Raw genomic sequence first — 19,012 nt, forward strand, 5'->3', positions numbered from 1 at the left:
CTTCATTATTTTTCCATGTCACAAAGCTTATGAACAAGGCCTTTGTTTTTAGGGACAGTGTCTTCTCAAGCAGAATGAGGAATTTGCTGTCATTTAATGGGCATGATCTCAGTGAAGCCAACATATGACAAAAATTGACTAGAGATATATAAAGGACAAGTTTCAGCTTTTTCCTTACAGATGTATAATTAAAAACTGTCTTTCAAACAACACAGGCAATTTTTTATTCTTGTGGTCCAAGATCAGTACCAAAATGCCAGTGAAAAATAACTTGCACCAACCACCCATACCACAAAATGCCTCTCCAACAAAAATGCAGTGCTTGTCTCTATAAGATATTAAAAGCCTGAGATTTGGAATACCTTTGGCTAGAAAAAGATTTCCAAATTCTACGCACCTACATCATTTGTTAAGAAGGATAGATGACTTGGGGACTTTTTAATATTTTCCATTCATTAATACAACAACAACAACATACAAATGCTATTAAGCTGCCTAAACAATAGAAGATACTTATCCTATTTCACTTTAAAGAAAGGAATATATATAACTACTCATAAGATCAATAAGTTTTAAAAGTGCACTTTTAAAAATTTGCCATTAATTATTTAACCTGATATGGAAAGTGCTAATATTCCTTCTCCAATGCTTGCAAAGAGAATGCAAGCATTTCAATTTCACAGGATTTCCTCAGATAGATTAAAAAATAAAATTCCAAGTTGGAAACAGAATTAAGCAACTGTTCACATCATGCAATCGGACTACACATTTTCAGGGCACAACAATGTAGGTAGAGCTACTTTGGGAGCTGTGCACTATGTAAAAAATAAAGCCCTTACTTTAAACCATGCTATATATTCCTAATCCATGGCCTGGCATAATTGGCAATTAACAGCTCCCATCAAATGCAAGAGACCAGATACATTTCATTCTAAGATTAGACTATCAAATGACTGCACTCTGCTTAGAAATCTCAGAGACACCAAGAACTTTCATTTTTATCTATAGGAACATTTGCTAAGACAGCAATAAGATGCCTGACTCTACATTAAAACAAGAAGTGTTTCCAATTAATGTATCATCCTCATGAGTATTTTTATCTCTGCCTTTCCTAACTTGCCCTGAATTACCTAGTAAGATTTAGAGAGGGCACTAATTCCCAAACTGTGTGGTCATAAATGCTAAAGTATGAAAAATGTTTCGAAGCCTCAGACTAGGCCATGGGGAAAGACCCCCATACCCCATACAGCTTTAGCTGCCAGTATGTGAAATGAGACACCATCCTGAAGACAAAGATGCACTTGGATTTCCCAAAACAGTCATCAGTACAGATGGCAAGAGCATGGGAATCTCTGAAGCATTCATTACCACTGCCCAGAAAGCACACCTCCATGCTCTGGACACCCTGGGCAGTGACTTAATTAAGCACAGGGGAAAGTAAGTCTCCACTATGATGCACTTTGAACTAGAGCATCCTGCAGTTACAAGGTATCTTTTGAATTTAAAAACAAATTTCCTCCTATTTTAATCAAAAGTTGTTTATGAAATCAAAAGTTTGAGAAATATTTACGTAAAATTTCAAAATATAGGTCTCTAAATCAAAGCTATTGCATTTTATTTCAAAGCAGTCTAGCTGAATCAGACCAAAGGCCCACTTAGTCCAGCATCCTGTTCTGTGACCAACTACATACCTATGAGAAGCCTACAATAAAGATATGAGAACAGCACTTGTGTTCCCGAGCAACTGCTAATCAGAGGCATACCACCTCTAAAACTGGATGTAATACTCAGCCATTGATAGCCTTATCATCCATGGATCTGTCTAACGCAATTTTAAAGTCATCCAAACCGATGGTCATAACTACCATCCTGTAGCAGAGAATCCTAGTTTAAATATGTGCTGTGTGAAGTACTTCTTTTTCTCTTGTTCTGAATCTTCCAACATGAGCTTCACTGGATGAGCCCTGGATTCGACTACAGTGGTACCTTGGTTGTCGAATGGCTTGGCTCCCAAACAAATCAGTTCCCGAACGCTGCAAGCCCACAAGTGAGTGTTCTGGTTTACGAACGTTTTTCAGAAGCCAAACATCTGACACGGCTTCCGATTGAGTGCAGGAAGTTCCTGCAGTCAAACAGACTCCTGGAACAGATTAAGTTCAACAACCAAGGTACCACTGTATTATGAAAGGTGAAGAATGTTCTTTTAGCCACATTCTCCACACAGAGCATCATTTTACACATTTCTATAATGTCTCTCCTTACCTGTCTTTTCTTCCAAACAGAGAAGCCCCAAATGTTATATAACTTTTTCTCATAGAGGAATTGCTCCAGGGCTTTGATTATCTGGTTGCACTTTTCTACATCACTTCCAGTTCTGCAATGCCCTTACTGAAGTCAGGTAACCAGAACTGTACAGTTCTGTACACCTATTTCAACAACTACTTATCCCTGTTTTAAGAACATAACAGACACAGGAGCACAAATTTTAGAATCCACATTACAAATAACTAGCCTGTGGTCCTCCAGATGTTGCTGGACTACAACTTCCATCATCCCTGACCCATTCACTATACTTGCTGGGAAGTGGAGCCCAATTACATCTGGACAGTCACAACCACTTAGCTGTCCCGATCTATATCCTCCAGATGGATAAAAATCAGTTCATAAATGCACTAGTTTTTCATGTGTTCAGAGCTCTTTCAAAGAAGCAATAGGCATTACAGTGGTGCCTCGCAAGATGAAATTAATCCGTTCCGCGAGTCTCTTCGTCTAGCGGTTTTTTCATCTTGCGAAGCAACCCTATTAGCGGCTTAGCGCTATTAAAGGCTTAGCGGCTATTAAAGGCTTAGCGGATTAGCGGCTAAAAGACTATTAGCGGCTTAGCGGCTTAGAAAAAGGGGGGGAGAAAAAAATCGGAACACTCGCAAGACGTTTTCGTCTTGCAAAGCAAGCCCATAGGGAAAATCATCTTGCGAAGCAGCTCAAAAACGGAAAACCCTTTCGTCTAGCGGGTTCTCCGTCTTGCGAGGCATTCGTCTTGCGGGGCACCACTGTATCTTCAAGAGGACTGTACCGCATGCATGACTACATAACTGAATTAGCTGCACAGCCCTCACAGACAGTGTTCTTAATCCAAGTTGTTCATAAACCAAGCTGTTCTTAAACCAAGGTACCACTGTACATGACCAAAGAGACACGCTTAACACACTTGGAATGTCCTACGCCTATAACAGTAAGACATGCCTTGAGAAAGTGCTTTCAAATGCATTCATACTCTTAAATCCAAACCTATGAAAATATATACTGTATCATCAAGTGGATCCCCCATCTCCCAGTTATGGAGTCTCATAACTGGATTCCCCACTTATTCTAGTAATAACACTGAGTCTCACACTTGAGGGCTTTGTAAAGGCTAACTCAAGTTCCTATCCCAAGTAAATTACAAATTGGGACCAGACCCTGTCTGAGGTTTGGGTCCAATTTCTAACGGGCATAAAACCATCTCAGTCCTTTCCACTACAGCAGGTTTTTTTCCAGCGTGCCAGGGCCAGCAGCAAGAGGCTAGAATCAATGGCGGGGGGGCGGGGGTCAGCAACTTGGAGCGGTCGCCCCTGTAATTTACTGGGAACATTTGATCCTGTTCTCCAACCGAAACAGAGCGGCTGCCAGATGCCCTCCGAAAGAGGAGAGGGAATCGGGGAGGGCAGAGGAAACGAGGGCCCTCATGCGCTACGTACATTTAACTCCAACGATCATTCCCGCCCAGCCAAAGGTGAGGAAGGATTGGCGGAGGCGACAATGGGCTGGGTGTCTTTGCCGCCAGCCCCTGGGAGGGGCCGCGCGGTCTGGCCCTCCGCGTTCCCCGAGAGAGAGAGGCCCTTCCACACAACCGAGGGCTGCTGGAACCCAACCGGCCTCCCGCCAACCGCCGCCTCCCAACGGTTTCGCCTCCCCAACGTTCCATTCCCAACGGCCGCCCTCGAGCCCCGTTCCTCTCAGCCCGTCACCCCAGCCCTTCTCACCATCTCGTCCCCGCTGGGGCCATCGGGGTGTCCGGCCCCTGAGCCGTCGGCGGGCCCCGGGCTGGCCCTTCCCTCGGGGGTCTTCCTCTCGCTCGCCCCTTTGCCTCCGCCCCGCGTGGCGCGCCTTCGCCGGCCCCACAGGTACAGGGCTCCGGCCCCCAGCAGCAGCGGCGCCCCCAGCGCCAGGGCCAGCTGCCAGCGCGGCATCCCCGAGCCGCTCCCGCCCCCGCTGGCCTCCACGGGCTTCGAGGCGGCCATGATCCCCCCGTAGCAGCAGCAGCAGCTACTGCCGCTGTTCCTCCGGCCGCCGCCGAATCAGCCCAGGAGAAAGGGAGAGCGAGGGGTCAACGGAAACGAGGGGCATAACGGGAAAGGAGGCCTATTAAAGCTTCCGCTCGCCGCGTTCCTTTCCATTACCAGCAAGTCCTAGGCTGCAGCGCCACCTGCTGGCCAGATGGAGCAAGCGCAGACAGGGCAGAGGCGGAGGAAGGAGGAACACCCGTCCGTCCACCTGCTGGCGGGAAGCGGTGTAAGCGGAGAATGCAGAATCGTAGAATTGCAGAGTTGGAAGGGACCCTAAGAATCATCTAGTCCAATTACTTGCAATGCAGGACTGTGCAGTCACGCAAGGGAATGTTACTGAAATTTCATTTCGTGCAGGGATGAAAAAATGTACATCTTGCTAATACGTGACATATCTTAGACGTGTATGTATATCTATAAATACATACGTATATATGCAAAACTCATATAGAAATGGGAACATTTTTTACAATTATGAAATAAAATCACATCAACAAAAACCTCATTCAGACAATAAAATAATGAACATTTGTGGGGATCACATCAGCAACCTCTACTTCCATCTAATATACTCTAGTATGAAAACAGCTTATAATGGTGCATGGAAAACTCTTTGCACAATCATGTACCCACTCCCCACCCAGTTGGAACCTGGCAACTGGTGAGTACAGTGGTACCTCGGGTTACAAACACTTCAGGTTACAGACTCCGCTAAGCCGAAAGTAGTGCCTCGGGTTAAGAACTTGACCTCAGGATGAGAACAGAAATTGTGCGGCGGCAGCGGGAGGCCCCATTAGCTAAAGTGGTACCTCAGCTTAAGAACGGTTTCAGGTTAACAACGGACCTCCGGAACAAATTAAGTTTGTTACCAGAGGTACCACTGTACAAACGTAAGAACTTCAAAAGAAGGCTACAACATGAAACTACTGAATTGCAGTTCATCAAGAGGTTCAATGCTCTCTTTTGTAGATTCAGTCATGGGAAGTGTTAACTGGTGTACTAATGCCAGGGTGTTTGTGCTGACAACTTATTTTACTGTGTCTCCCACAGCATTCAAACTTCTACTTTTTGCTTGGAGATGACAAATTTGAAAAATATTTGTCTGGTGACGCTGGATTGTCTGGTACACCCACCAGAACAAGACAACTAAGTGACTGTTTTAAGACCAACATGGCTGCTCACCTGCAAACAAAATGCTTCCTGTGTTGCTTCCGCTTGTTTGACTGCAGCATTTAGTGGAGGGAGCACATTGCATTTCCCTCCCAATTTCTTGCCTGCAGAATGCAGTGGAGGAAGAAAAACAGGTTTTGTTATTGCGGAAGAAGATGGGGCATGCTTGTTTGAACCTCTAGTTGGATGAGAAGGAGTTGTGGTCGACAAGGGTGCTGGTGCTTGTCTGGCTGATGTTTTCACTGGTGGGAGATGCACACTGAACATTGATGGTGTCTTTGCTGTTGGTCTTAATGGTGGAAGAGTAAAATCTGCCATTGCATATACTTCTGTGAAGCTCTCCTAAGAAGAAGAAGAAGAAGATATCTCTCAGATTTTATTTTATAAAATCTGAATTCACACTCTCTAGCCTCCTCCCCTGGAACTTTTTTTACATTATCAACAACTAAAAAGAAATCAGAAAATGTAAAATATATATGACTGAGATAATAACCATAGCCCTATGGAGAATAAGTCTAATCCTTTTCTTTAAAGCTCACCAAGGTAATAGCCCTTACCGTGTCCTGTTGCTATGGGCTTCATAAGTTAATCATCATTAATTAAGACATCCTGTTTCATGTTCGTCCTAAACATCCCAGCAATTGATTTAATCTGATGGTCTCTTGAGGGAGGAAGCAGTCTGTTATAAATGTATATGGTTTCTTCACCAGACAGTGTGGTCAGATGAATGTTTTGCATGTTTATATACTAGACATATAGATTTCAAAAGTTTGTGTTTATATTTTTGTTTGTGTTTATATTTTCCACAGGTGGACCACTTTTTCTGTTCTGGAAATATCAATTCATATATCATGAAACATAATTATAAGAATAATAAATGTATAAATGCACATACAGTGGCAGATTGGAACCAGTCTTTGGTTGGCACAATGTAGTGTTAGCCAAATTCTAGAATCTTCCAAGGAGAGCCTTTTTGTATAGATGCAATGTGTAATTTGAATACTGGAAGAGAGAACATGTTATTTTGTACAGTCATTTAAGATCTATACTGTGCTAGTTCCTGAACATGGTCAATACATCAATTCTGCTTCCTGAAATTGCAAGCCAGATCTAAATCACAGCCTGAGCCTTGCAGGCATGTTATCATGGAAAGCTCTCCATTGGTATTGACAGCTGGTGCACTCAACAGCAAGACTATGAAGCAGGCGGCCCAGTTCTCTTGCCACCCTGCAGGGTGTGTGACATTGGGAATTTCTGTAATGGAAAGGTTAGAAACAAGTAGCAATTGTTAAAATAGATTACCAGGGCTTGGCTTGTACATATATAGACAAGACCAAGGGCAGCGCTGGACTAATATATATTTGTTGGGTTGCTTTTAGGTGGTAGCATTTTCTAAATAGAAGGGACCAATTTGAAATTACAGCACTATTCCCTCATAGTTGTGTGGCTATAATTCAGCAGTGCTGTTTCACATACATATTTCCCGTCTGTACATGGACTATGAAGAGGATGATGATCTTTCCTTTGCAAAATGGATGAGTAGTTTCTGGGGCCATAGTGTGACTGATGAAAGAGAGAGTAGAGCACAGAGGAAGCAGCAGACAAGATCGCTGAGTGAAAGGAGAGCCTCTCTTCCGGTAAGACCGTAAGTAGAGAATGTGAAGAGAAAGCAGAGAAATGGGAGAGAAAGGATCATGCCCTGTGGTTGTGTACTTCAGACCTATGGTTAAATTATTGGATGGTGGTTTTATTTATTTTTTTAAAATCCAATACTGTACATAACAAGATGCGAATCCTAAATGCTTTTCAGCATCCATGTCAATACAGTAAATTTCTACAACCAGAGCTAATAAATAAAATATAGATGAAAATATTGTAGAACTCAAGCATGAGAATTGTTCAGGATTGAATGAAGAAAATGTTTTTATCCCATAAGACCTTGAGTCAAATTTGCACGGCCAGAATTAATGGACATGTTTTGTTTGTATGTATGAATCTGAGCTGATGGAAGAAAAGTCAGTATGAAGTTTGTTGTGAAAATACTCTGGTTTCTCTTCAGATCATATAAATCTTTCACTTTTACTAATGAAGTTCACTGTGAAATAGGAGGGTGCCTTAAGTTCCGCTCTGGCTGTGTTAGTTACTGTATTTTCAAATTTTGTTTATTTATTTGGAAGTTCAGAGTCTGCACAGAATTAGTGGGGAGCTGGGAAATTTCCCATAGCACATTGCAAATTCCATGGCTACATGAATTGCTCTAAAACAAGATCATCAAACACAGTCCCTTGTCTATGTTTCCATAAGCATACCATCCCTTGCATGTAAAAGATCCTTGCAAGAGGGCATGATTAAATAATGTTGGGGCAGAGGAAGGTTTACCCCCCCCCCAATCCTTATAAATCTCCCCACAAGCCCCAACTAATTTAGTTTCAGTTGGATCAGAACTCTTTAATAGGTTAAAGAATCCTGAACTACAGCAGGGGAGATTTGGGTGGGAAGAGGTGTGTCTCACAGCATGCATCTTCTGACCACAAGCCACTCTCCCTTCTGTTTATCTTTTTCTCAGCTGACCTTGAAATAACCTCAGCATTCCCTAGATCCCGGAAGGCAATGAATATGCTCAGTCTCCATCAGGCTTTCTTTTGCAGAGGGGGGGGGTGGAGATTGTTTTGGCTTTTTGTTTTAATTAAGAATATGTTTCTGTATACCAGCAGAGTCCTTTGGGTATACAAAACTTTTGGCTTTCTCTGTGGGTGGTCCAGTTCCACTGCCTTTCCGATAGGCATGGGATCTCCAAGTTCATATTACCATATACAAGTGCAACAAAACATTATGATGTATCTCTGCCTCCTAACCGAGTTCCTGTTCAGGGTGTGCATCAGCCAGCTATGGCCTTCCCTAGGACACCCATTCCATTCCACACACACCTTTGTTTTCTATTCTTTTCCAATTGATGCTCAACATTCTGTGGCTAGTGAGCATGCTCACTGGGGCTTTATATGGCTTTGGGTCCCTCAGGCTTAATTAAAAAAAGGGGGGGTTATAGTTAGGATTCCTTCAAGCATGGTGATACCCCTGCCCCTGTTTCTCACTGTTTTGGCTCCTGTTTGAGGGTGATGGTGTATGGGAATCACTAGGGAAAATGTTAATAAGTTACTTAACAAATTCACAAAATGATTACTGGTCAATTAAATTTGAAAATAGACAATGACTCTAGCTAAAATAAACACTTTATGTTTTCCCAAGTTGTTGCATTCACCTAACTTCATTAAGGATCGACACAAACTTTTGGATTCGCAAAAAGTGTGATGAGATGTGAATCACCAGGGGGAGTTTTGAATCTGTTCCAACATGTGCCCAATTGACAGTTCACCATTCCACCCACTATCCATCCCGCTTTTTCTATCTAATAGTAAGATTCCAGATAAATTTGGTACTGTGCTAGGGTACTTGGTATTTTCCATCTGGGGAGAACAGGGCAAGAAGAATGTGTGGATGTAAGAGTATTGGAGTCCACATAGGTTCACTTTCTGTGAGCAAAATTCCCGTTGGCTCTAAAATCTTGCTGAACAAATCCCAAAATTGTTACTAAAACAAATGATGTTCTACAAAGCTGTGCTTAAATTGCTAATGCAAAAGGTTAGGGAACAATTATATTTGTAGGTTTATTTTTAATGCATACAATGTGTGTGCGCGCACGCGCGTGTGAGCACGTGAGAGAGAGAGAATATAAATATAATTCATTTAATTTACATCAAGAGTGACTACTAAAAAATGATATACAAATGCTTAAGGTATGTCATACTTAAAAACAATTCTGACACTATTTTTGAACATTTTAAAATATATTCATTACTCTGGTAAAAACCCAGCACCTGTGTCACCTTTGATGAGTAAAGGCAGTAGGGCATTTTCCAGTTCCAGTTTCCACACTATAACCCTATAACACTGCTACGGCATTATTTGTCAGCTAAGAACAGTATTAAAATGCAGCACTTAATATAGTAATATATTGTGAAGCAATGCTCTTCCCCATGGCAAAATCCTTATACAACAACCACTAAAAGTATTGTAAATATCAGCAAAGATCTCTTGCTACATTAATTAAAAGATTCTTGTTTGCTCTTTCTGTCCCTTCCAGATGACCATGGCAACAAAATTACTGATGAATAACCTGTTAATTGCCTCTTGATTGGCCTCTCTTAATTGCTAGCTCTAAAGAAGGCTTTAATGACTGATTTCATCCTATTTTTAGAATGTTATTTTTATATAGAAACATAAATAAATCTATATACAAATGAAAAATCCACTGCCATGGTTAACAGGAAGCATTAAAAGAGCTGAACATATAAATTGGAAGATTTTAATTAAATGTGCATGAGTGCTAATAAGCTTCAATAGTACTTTTTCAGTCATCACTGAATAAACTTCAAAATCCACAAATCGAAAATGGAGGACAAAACAGACAACACTATAATGTACATATTTGTTCATGTGATTGTCTGGATTTTCCATAAAAAGTGCGGAACAAATGATAACAATTCTAGAGTAAAGTAAATGTGAAAACAACCCATTATATATGCAGTCCACTACTTTTTTCCTAGCCACAACCAACCAGATATCTCTGGGAGCTTACAAAATGGACATAAATGTCCCTAACATCAATTGTTCAGAGGTATACGTAATCTGAACATAGAAGTTTCATTTAGCTAGCGTGTCTAACATCTATAAATGCATCCTCCATGATTTTCAAAATCCTTTTTAGAGACCAGCGCTACAGCCTGTGGTAGTTAATTGTCATACTAAAAGTCTTTCATAGGATCAGCAGAACAGCAAGGAGGGAAATGGGCCTCTCTTTATACCCACATTGTACTCTAATAACTAGATTATCTATTCTGTGAAATTACAGCATTTGTCCTCAGCCTCTTATCCTCTTTGGTTTTAGTTATAAATAATTCAGTTAAATCTACTTGTCCATATCTGTAGTACCTTCTTTAAAATTATAACTTGCCTTTAAAACATCAGAAGATCTAGAATCTTTCAATTAACTCATTTACAGCCCATTTCCTAAAGGAGTGCTTCTATTGATCAGATCAATATTCACTGCATAGTCACAGTGGGAACAATTCACTAAAAGCTTGTGACAGGAAATCATGCTCTTTGAATGGCTTTCCAGATACAGATACATGCATATAATTCCCACTTCATTATATCAGATAACCTCTCAAGTTGTTAGAGGTTTCTGTATTTCCTCCCCCTGCCACCCAAAAGCAAAATGGAATTCCCTGTGATTCCCTACAAACCATTGGTGATGGTGCCATCAATTTCTATTGGCCCACAAGGGAATCTTGCATAAAATTGGCTGTTAGTGGCTTTGATTCCTGTATGCATGTTCTCCTAAAGTTGGGGCCTCCTGATGCTAGATTAGAAAAGGGAATTTAGAAACAGCTTGTATGATTAACATGATTAATTCTGTACTCCCCAGTCTCTGCTGGGTAACATAGCAGGATCCTGGGTTTTTCTCTCTCAGTAGCATGAAACGAATAGGTAGGTACAATAGGGCAAGCACTGCTCTTTGGTGTCTCGTCACCACAACACAGTGGGCCCAAATTAAGGAAGGAGTTTATTAAAGCTAAGGCTGGGGTTTTGGAAAATACAAAGGGCTCTTCAATCTAGTTTCTGAATATTCATCCTGATTTGCTTGCACAGAGCTTATGTGGAAATTAAATTATATCAACTAGTTATTGAACATGTGTTCTGATCTTTTTATATAGTAAACTTATACAATATTGAGCATTCATCCTGATTTGCTTGTGGAGTGCTTATACCCCTTCCTGTTATTCATTCATTCCACACTTTTGGGCACATTTCTCTTTCACTTTCCTTACTGCAAATAGTCCATTTCTTTGGGAAGTTTTTATAGCTGACATTAGTGAGCTTGCATCTATACTACATTACCCTCATTTGGACAGCTCCTATGAATTCCCAATACAGCAGCGACTGAAGGACCAACCTAACCTCGCAGTAAGAACTTTGTATCATTATCACAGAATGCCTTCTATCTGAATTGTTCTCATATTTTACCTGAACAACCTGAGAACTTTAGTATTAAATGTTGGAGGTTTTAAATCAATAAATAATGACTTTTAAAAAGATGAATGTCACTGTATTCAGCTGTCACATAAAAACTATCCTTTTTCTCAAGCTTTGACACATTTTGATCAAGGGTACTTACAGAACCAGATCTAAAAACATTAGGAGAGAAAATACATATGGGAGGTAAATATTACAAACTAGAATGTTGCTCCTAGCCAGAAGTCCAAGACATCTGACAAAAATCCTGGCAGGAAATTCCTGTAGAAAGGCTTTCATTTGAATTCAATAGCTGGATGGCTGCAATAATCCATGAAAAAGGTACATAAGGAAATACTTCCAGTCAGATATCAGTCTATGGCCTCATCTGCGCTGTACTTTTGAAGCAATATTATACCTCTTCCTCCAAAGAAGCCCAGGAACTGTAGTTTGTTAAGGGTGCTGAGAGGTGTTAGTAGATCCCAATTTCCCTCAGAGAGCTACAATTCCCAGAAATCCCTGGGAAAAGGGATGGACTGTAGAAGAAGAAGAAGAGTTTGGATTTGATATCCCGCCTTTCACTCCCTTTAAGGAGTCTCAAGGCGGCTAACATTCTCCTTTCCCTTCCTCCCCCACAACAAACACTCTGTGAGGTGAGTGGGGCTGAGAGACTTCAGAGAAGTGTGACTGGCCGAAGGTCACCCAGCAGCTGCATGTGGAGGAGCGGGGAAGCGAACCCAGTTCCCCAGATTACGAGTCCACCGCTCTTAACCACTACACCATGATACCACTTTCAATTTATAGTGCAGATGAGGCCTAAAGAGTTTTTCTCAATCTAGCATCTGAAGAACAACCAACCTCAAAGTATGCTTGGACACTGGGTAAGAAAGTAGCTGATTCCAGGTCCTTGAAAAATAATGAGTCCATTTCCACTCTGGCACAATATTGCTATGACTAAAGGTTGCAACCCTATATCCACTTACTTGTGAGTAGAACTCATTATATTCAATGCGACTTAATTCTGAGAAGGTACATATAGGATTGTGCTGTAAACCATTAGGGGATTTGGTTATCAGCCTTTAACTGTGCCACTAGATTTCTAAAAAAATGGCTACCTCCTAATTACCTAAAAGCAGCCAAGCAGGAATAATGCTGAAAAATAAAGATAAAGGGCTGGTGTGGGGAAGGCAGTTACTTTCTTTTATTTGAACTCAGTGCGTGTCAATAAAAATATCTTCCTTACACATAACAAATGAAATGATAAATAATATACATTTATCATTTATTTCATTATGTCAAGGCGGGTGACTAAAAACCGTGTTCATAAGGAAAGTATTATTTTGACTGCCCCACAGTATGTAGCAACAGCCAGAGATCTACATCTCTTCAAGAATGTAGACATGTGATTTAAAACACACACACACGTGTGTGTGACTTCATATCATGGATGAAATAGAGTAATAAAACCTATTTTGTGTCAAATTTCTGCATAAAGATTATTTTTATTTTTATTGCATAATGATTCTTTTTTTTTTTTTTACAGGCCAAGCTTTCTTCCATCCATATGACAAGGCTTCATGGTTCTACCAAGATCCCATCCTCAGGCCACCTAAAAGAACTGCAAGAAGATCAAGATACAAAATGCCATTGTCATATGAAGGCAAGCAAAAAATCCTCAAATGGTAATTCTTCCCAGGGGACAAGTGGACCAAACAGTAGATCAAACTCCATACAGGAATTTTCAGAATCCTTTGAGAAGCAACTGCATTTCAAAAACAAGCGCTCAGTTTCTTTGGTAAGTGCAACCATTTGTATATGCTAATTGAACAATGTGTTTAATTTTACGCAATTTATACTTTTCAAGTGGTGAAGTGGAACGGATATAAAAAGTGCTTAGCCCAACCACCACCACTTCCACTTTCATATCAATATGGAATAATTAGTTGGTCTGGGTCAGCCATGATGTCAGCTAGATTTGAATGGCTTCTCCAGCTATCTTGAGCTATTTTACTCAGCTGTCTGACAATGTAGTTGTGTTTCTTTAAAGGTCCCTATATTATATTTAAACTTATAGTAAATCAATATGAAAAATACCGTATTTTTCGCTCTATAACACACACCCGACCATAACACGCACGCAGTTTTTAGAGGAGGAATATCCGTAGGCATGCCACCCGTAGGCATTCCCTCCATAACACACACAGACATTTCCCCTTACTTTTTAGGAGGAAAAAAGTGAGTGTTATGGTGCAAAAAATATGGTATTTAATAATTGGAACATTAACTCAGTTACCATATATGTGCCACAGACAGATTATTAAATTAATTTTCAGTGCTCTTTTTCTTTCAGGAACCTGAAGGGATGAAAGAGAGGAGAGAAAGAGAAAAACTGCATATTCCCAAGAGCAGGTCTCGTAAGAAAGCGGGAGAAAAGAAGGAGCCAAAGAGAGAGCAAGCTGAAGGAGAACACAACACGGAATTTGCAGCAGGGAAACATAGTTAATAATTTCCTGATACCCAGGTATAAAGAGGAAATGTGTTTGCATCCATTAGGATAGACTGACTTTTTAAAGAAATGACAGTATAAAATAGATTCTGACACTTAGTTTTTATTCCCTAAAATTGCAAGTGTTATATAAGTAGAACAAAGCATAAATGCTAAAATTTAAATACTTTGTATTCCTTTGAAGCTGTTTGTATAGACTTGTTAAAAAAAACTACATTCAATCAGAAACATTTATCTAACAAAAGTGAGCAATAAATTGTCAGACAACCATTCAATGTGTTAATTTACAAACACAAATATAAATATGAAAGGCTTGATGGTTGTGCTAAGCGATATGAAGATGGCTTTTGTTAAAGTTGGAAGCTGAGCACAGATTCAGCAGTAGGCTCATGAAAGAGGAAGAATCATCCATACCTACTGACTACTGACTTGTGCTGCATGATTTTAAGTTTCATAGATAACAATACAGTGGTACCTCAGAAGTTGAATGGAATCCGTTCTGGAAATCCCTTCGACTTCCAAAACGTTTGGAAACCAAGGCACAGCTTCCGATTGGCTGCAAGAAGCTCCTGCAGCCAATTGGAAGACACGTCGGACATTTGGGTTCCAAAGAACGTTCACAAACCGGAATGCTCACTTCTGGGTTTGCGGCATTCGGGAGCAAAAAGAAGGCGTTCAGAATCCAAGGTACGACTGTATTGTAAACACCTGTATATAGTCATGTACTGTATGAAAACAAATTGAGAGTTATTCTGGATATTCAATGTCAAACCTTGTTCTTTTCTGTTTGTATAAAAGTAACACACGTTTTAAATATCCACCCAAAACAAATGTATAAATAAAATTGCTTTGTATGTTTAAAATTCTATATAAAGGGAACCAAAACTTTACTGAAGCTATCTAAAGTCTAAAAAAACAACCTCTTGTTGGGTCACCTGTTACACTTCTTTTATTTCTTCCACATCTCTGCTGCCTCATTTCTTCTTTTTCTACCACATTCTCATACCCCTCTCCTAGAACAAACATATGTTTCCACTGCTATTCTCCTGTCTCGCCGATCACATTATGGTACCCCTTCCCAACAGTCTGTGGCACTTTCCAGAATTCATATTATTTTTAAATTCTAAACTATTTTTTTATATATAAATCACCCAATGGGCTTGGGTCAAGGAGTAGTCTATGAAGCAGGAGTTGGGAATCTATTTCAGCCCAGGGGCTATATTCCCTTCTAGGCAACATGCCATAGGCCATAGACCACTGGGTAGTTGTGGCTAGAGGCAAAAGTGGTTGCAGTAGTGAATATAAAGTTAGCCTTTGTACTGTAGGTTAGCATTTGCACGCACTCAACACACCCTACTCTATCTTCTCTTCAGACAAGCTCTATCCCCTTAACCATTTTGGTTGTTCTTTTCTGAACCTTTACCAGCTCTATACCGTAATATCCTTTTTGAGGTGTGGCAACTAGAACCGTACACATTTTTGTTTAATGCCATGATATTGGCAGTTTTATTTCCGGTTCCTTTCTTGACAATCCCTAGCACGGAATTCAGCTTTTTCACAGCTGCTGAACACTGGCATCTTCATCGTTCAGCCTAGACACTGAGGTCCAGCTCCGAGGACCTTCTGGCGGTTCCCTCCCTGTGAGAAGTGAGGTTACAGGGAACCAGGCAGAGAGCTAGGATTAAGGGGATGGAGCAGCTCCTTTATGAGGAAAGTTTGCAGCAACTGAGACTTTTTAGTTTAGAGAAAAGGCAAGTGAGACGTGACATGATAGAAATTTATAAAACTATGCATGGCATGGAGAAAGTGAAGAAAGAAATTTTTTTTTTGTTCCCTCTCTCAGGACATTAGAACCTCTAGACATCTAATGAAGCTCAATATCTCCCAGATGCATAGTTCTGTGTGGGGTCTGCTGTGCACCCAGGTGCCCTCATACTATGCAGAGAAGAGAGCTACTTTTCTGAAGATAAAATCATAGAATCATGGAATCTAAGAGTTGGAAGAGAGTGCCCAGGGTCATCTAGTCCAACTCCCTGCAATGCAGGAATCTCAGCTAAAGCATCCATGACAGATGACCATCCAACCTCTGCTTAAAAACCTCCAAGGAAGTAGAGTCCACAACCTCCCAAGGGAGACTGTTCCACTGCCAAACAGCTCTTACTGTCAGAAAGTTTCCCCGCATGTTTAGTCAGAATCTCCTTTCTTGTAACTCGAAGCCATTGGTACAAGTCCTCCTCTCCAGAACAGCAGAAAACAAGCATGCTCTTTCTTCCGTGTGACAGCCCTTAAGTCTGGGAACTGTGTACACACATCTGAGCAGCTCTGCTCAATAACAAAGACTAGTTCTGAGCAACATAAATTACTGGAGGAGAGATAGTATGTCAACGTCCTCTTTGTAAAGTACTGTATACACTCTAAACAAAAGTTTTAAGAGGACCAATACAGCATCTGTGTCTGGCTATTTGTCATACAGCAACAATAAATCTCTTTCAAAGACAGCATATGTTGTTAGTACATCTCCAGAAATAATTTGTGTCATTTAACAGAAAACAATCCCCCCCCACCTACCTGGGATTCAATTTTGTGTATCTGCTGCTTAGTAGGTTTCTCCATTGTTCCCAAGAGGGGAGTGCATTGGTGTTTTGACTTGCCAATCACACAGATGTTCAGTAGGAGTCAGATTTTCCTCCACCACCATTTGCAGAAAATCTTCATTGCTCTTTATTCATTGTTCATGATGTCCTTCCGTTTAAGGGCTAAGCAAAACAGGGAGATGGGGAGAAAACTGAAAAAGTAGTTATTTTCAGAATGACTTCCTTCCAAAAATACAAACATAAACAACCACAGCCACTAAGAATATATTTCTGAAAAAGATAGATATGTAATGTTTGGTAGATGATCAAGTGTTGCTTATGGTAAGCCATTTTACAAAAGCAGGAGACAAGAATACTGTAATGCAAAATCTTTATATAATGAATGTAATTTAATTTAATTAATGGTTCTTAATTTATTTCAACATGATCTTTCAAAAGCATTTGGTCAATGCAGCAATGAACATTACATCTATACTAAGGATTAAATCAAATAAATAGTGGATTTATGATCCACTTTTTGACTCGGATCCAAAGTCCACACAAAGTCTATGAGCAAACTATCCTGGAATGAGCTTTCTCACTAGGTGGTTTGGTTGGGAGTGGTAAGGAAGACTTTATCACACATCAGGTGCATATGTGTGACAAATGCATAGTAGATGTGTGGCAAACGCATAGTAAAGTCTGTATTCATCTCATCTGTACCTAAGCCAATGATGTCCCTAATTACTTTGGAAAGCATGTAATCTCCAATGTACGGTATATCCATTTCTTTTAAAGAAAAGTTTGCAAAATTCATGTTCAAAGAGAAAAACAACCACTTTATCATTTTAATTGTCTGGCTCATGGTGTCATGACATGATGTTAATGAATTCATAATTAGTCATTAATGAAACATCAGAACTCAAAGCTGCATAACTTGTGTGTACTAAACATTACTTGGCAAACGACAGCAAGGAATATGTTCCATTTTAACATTTCTTCTCCCAGGTCTTTGCCTAATTAAACAATCTATGGCCTTTTAAACTGGGGGAGGGGTGTATTGTTTCATTTGTTACTATTTGTTACTATTATATATATTTGTGTTTTTATATTGTTAACTGCCTTGTGATCCTTGGGAGAAGAGAAAAGATTTTGCCTGGTCCCTAAATATTTTATATATATATCCTTTAAGATAACCAAAAGATGGTTGGTTGGTTTTTAGTACATTTCCAGAAGGCAAGACCTAATTTTGAAGAATTTCTTGAGTGACTAATAATATATGTCAAAGAATTACTTACACTGCTGGACATTTTTAGACCTAACAACCTACTGGGTATCAAGCAGTGTAGGAAACATTTTGCCACACTATGTTCAACTTTGTAATCTCCATATTTCAATGGGAAATAAATTGAGCTCCACTCTATTAAATTGTAAGCCACAATAATAATTCAGAGGACAGGTTGTTTCCTGAAAAATATCCAAAACTTATTCATGAAGTAGCCTATGTATGTCAAGCAGCCTGATGAACCCAGAAATAGAACTGAGAAACTTTCTCTGGTCTTTTGCAATGAGAAAAATTCTCAGAGTTTATTTTCAAATAACGACTGAATCATGTTACTTGTTTTTTACCTTGAGGTTTTCAGCTGATTAAACAGTTTTAGTGTATATTCTGTTTTCAATGGGATGATTATGGCACATGGTAAGAATTATTTACATTGGTATCTACCTGTGCATTGTCTTAGCCACATTCACATGCAGAATGTATCTAAATAGATGAGATTACCTTATTATTAAAACAGGTTTTGTCTGAAGTCTCTTTTCTCTGTAAGCCATCCTCATTGTTAAGAGTTGTTGAAACAGCCAAGTTATTGTCACATTTGTGATGAAGATCACAGGAGGCCTGCATCAGCAGAATTATTAACTCAGCAGTGATGTCATCAGACAATGGACGAAGCCCATATCCTCAGTATATAGTCAGAGCAGTAGCAAGCATTTTCAATAGTTTTGGCTCTCCTGCCCCCCTTCAAAAAAAACCTGGGAGCTGCAGTTGGTTAAGGGTGTGGAGCTATAATTTACAGAGTGGTTTAATGATCAATCCCTCTTCTGAGGGAACTTTGATATCTGTGAGGGAATAAGGGTCTCCTAACAACTTTCAGCACCCTTTACAAACCGTAGTGCCCAGGATTCTTTGAGGGAACTATAACTGTTAAATGCGGCAAGATGCTGTTTTAAATGTATAGTGCAGATGCGGCCTAAAATGGCTTTTCTGGTCGGGTACAACAACCCTATGAGGTAGCTTAAGAGGCTGTGGCTGGCCCAACGTCACCCAGTGAGCTTCATGACTGAGTGGGGATTTGAACCCTGAT

At 40.1% G+C, this 19,012-nt stretch overlaps 2 protein-coding genes across 8 annotated transcripts in view; one reads left to right on the forward strand and one right to left on the reverse strand.

Moving 5' to 3' along the window:
* The window catches only part of TOMM70 (translocase of outer mitochondrial membrane 70), a gene marked incomplete at its 5' end in the record, with an annotated part of 41,738 nt that extends 23,192 nt beyond the window's left edge, over positions 1–18,546 (reverse strand). For 2 of the 4 annotated variants that reach the window (XM_082221009.1, XM_082221007.1), the window contains 3 exons: positions 5,508–5,837; positions 16,642–16,829; positions 18,430–18,546. In XM_082221009.1, coding sequence (XP_082077135.1) covers positions 5,508–5,837; positions 16,642–16,686 — 375 coding nt within the window. Of the gene's footprint in view, positions 1–4,022; positions 4,281–5,507; positions 5,838–16,641; positions 16,870–18,429 lie in introns of those variants that run through there. The other 2 variants (XM_082221008.1, XM_082221010.1) reach the window with 2 other exon arrangements.
* On the forward strand, positions 4,032–14,237 carry LNP1 (leukemia NUP98 fusion partner 1). Of its 4 annotated transcripts, none has more exons than XM_082221048.1 (4): positions 4,032–4,163; positions 6,875–7,132; positions 13,111–13,362; positions 13,918–14,237. In XM_082221048.1, exons 2-4 carry the CDS (start codon positions 6,989–6,991, stop codon positions 14,068–14,070), a joined length of 549 nt encoding a protein of 182 aa, XP_082077174.1. In that variant the 5' UTR covers positions 4,032–4,163; positions 6,875–6,988; the 3' UTR covers positions 14,071–14,237. The 4 variants fall into 4 exon arrangements, with proteins under 4 accessions (XP_082077174.1, XP_082077175.1, XP_082077172.1 ...); XM_082221046.1 differs by lacking the exon at positions 4,032–4,163 and adding an exon at positions 5,844–6,038; XM_082221049.1 differs by lacking the exons at positions 4,032–4,163; positions 6,875–7,132 and adding an exon at positions 4,420–4,551.
* Positions 18,547–19,012: the final 466 nt, after the last annotated feature.

This window comes from Podarcis vaucheri (genome assembly GCF_965113315.1).
Source record: "Podarcis vaucheri genome assembly, chromosome: 4".
Taxonomy (NCBI): domain Eukaryota; kingdom Metazoa; phylum Chordata; class Lepidosauria; order Squamata; family Lacertidae; genus Podarcis; species Podarcis vaucheri.

Excerpts from the sequence above, each read along its gene's own strand:
- LNP1 (XM_082221048.1), top strand. The coding sequence starts at position 6,989 with ATGGACTATGAAGAGGATGATGATCTTTCCTTTGCAAAATGGATGAGT. Across the intron at positions 7,133-13,110 it reads AAAGGAGAGCCTCTCTTCCG|GCCAAGCTTTCTTCCATCCA; the intron begins GTAAGACCGTAA and ends TTTTTTTTACAG. Across the intron at positions 13,363-13,917 it reads ACAAGCGCTCAGTTTCTTTG|GAACCTGAAGGGATGAAAGA; the intron begins GTAAGTGCAACC and ends TTTTTCTTTCAG.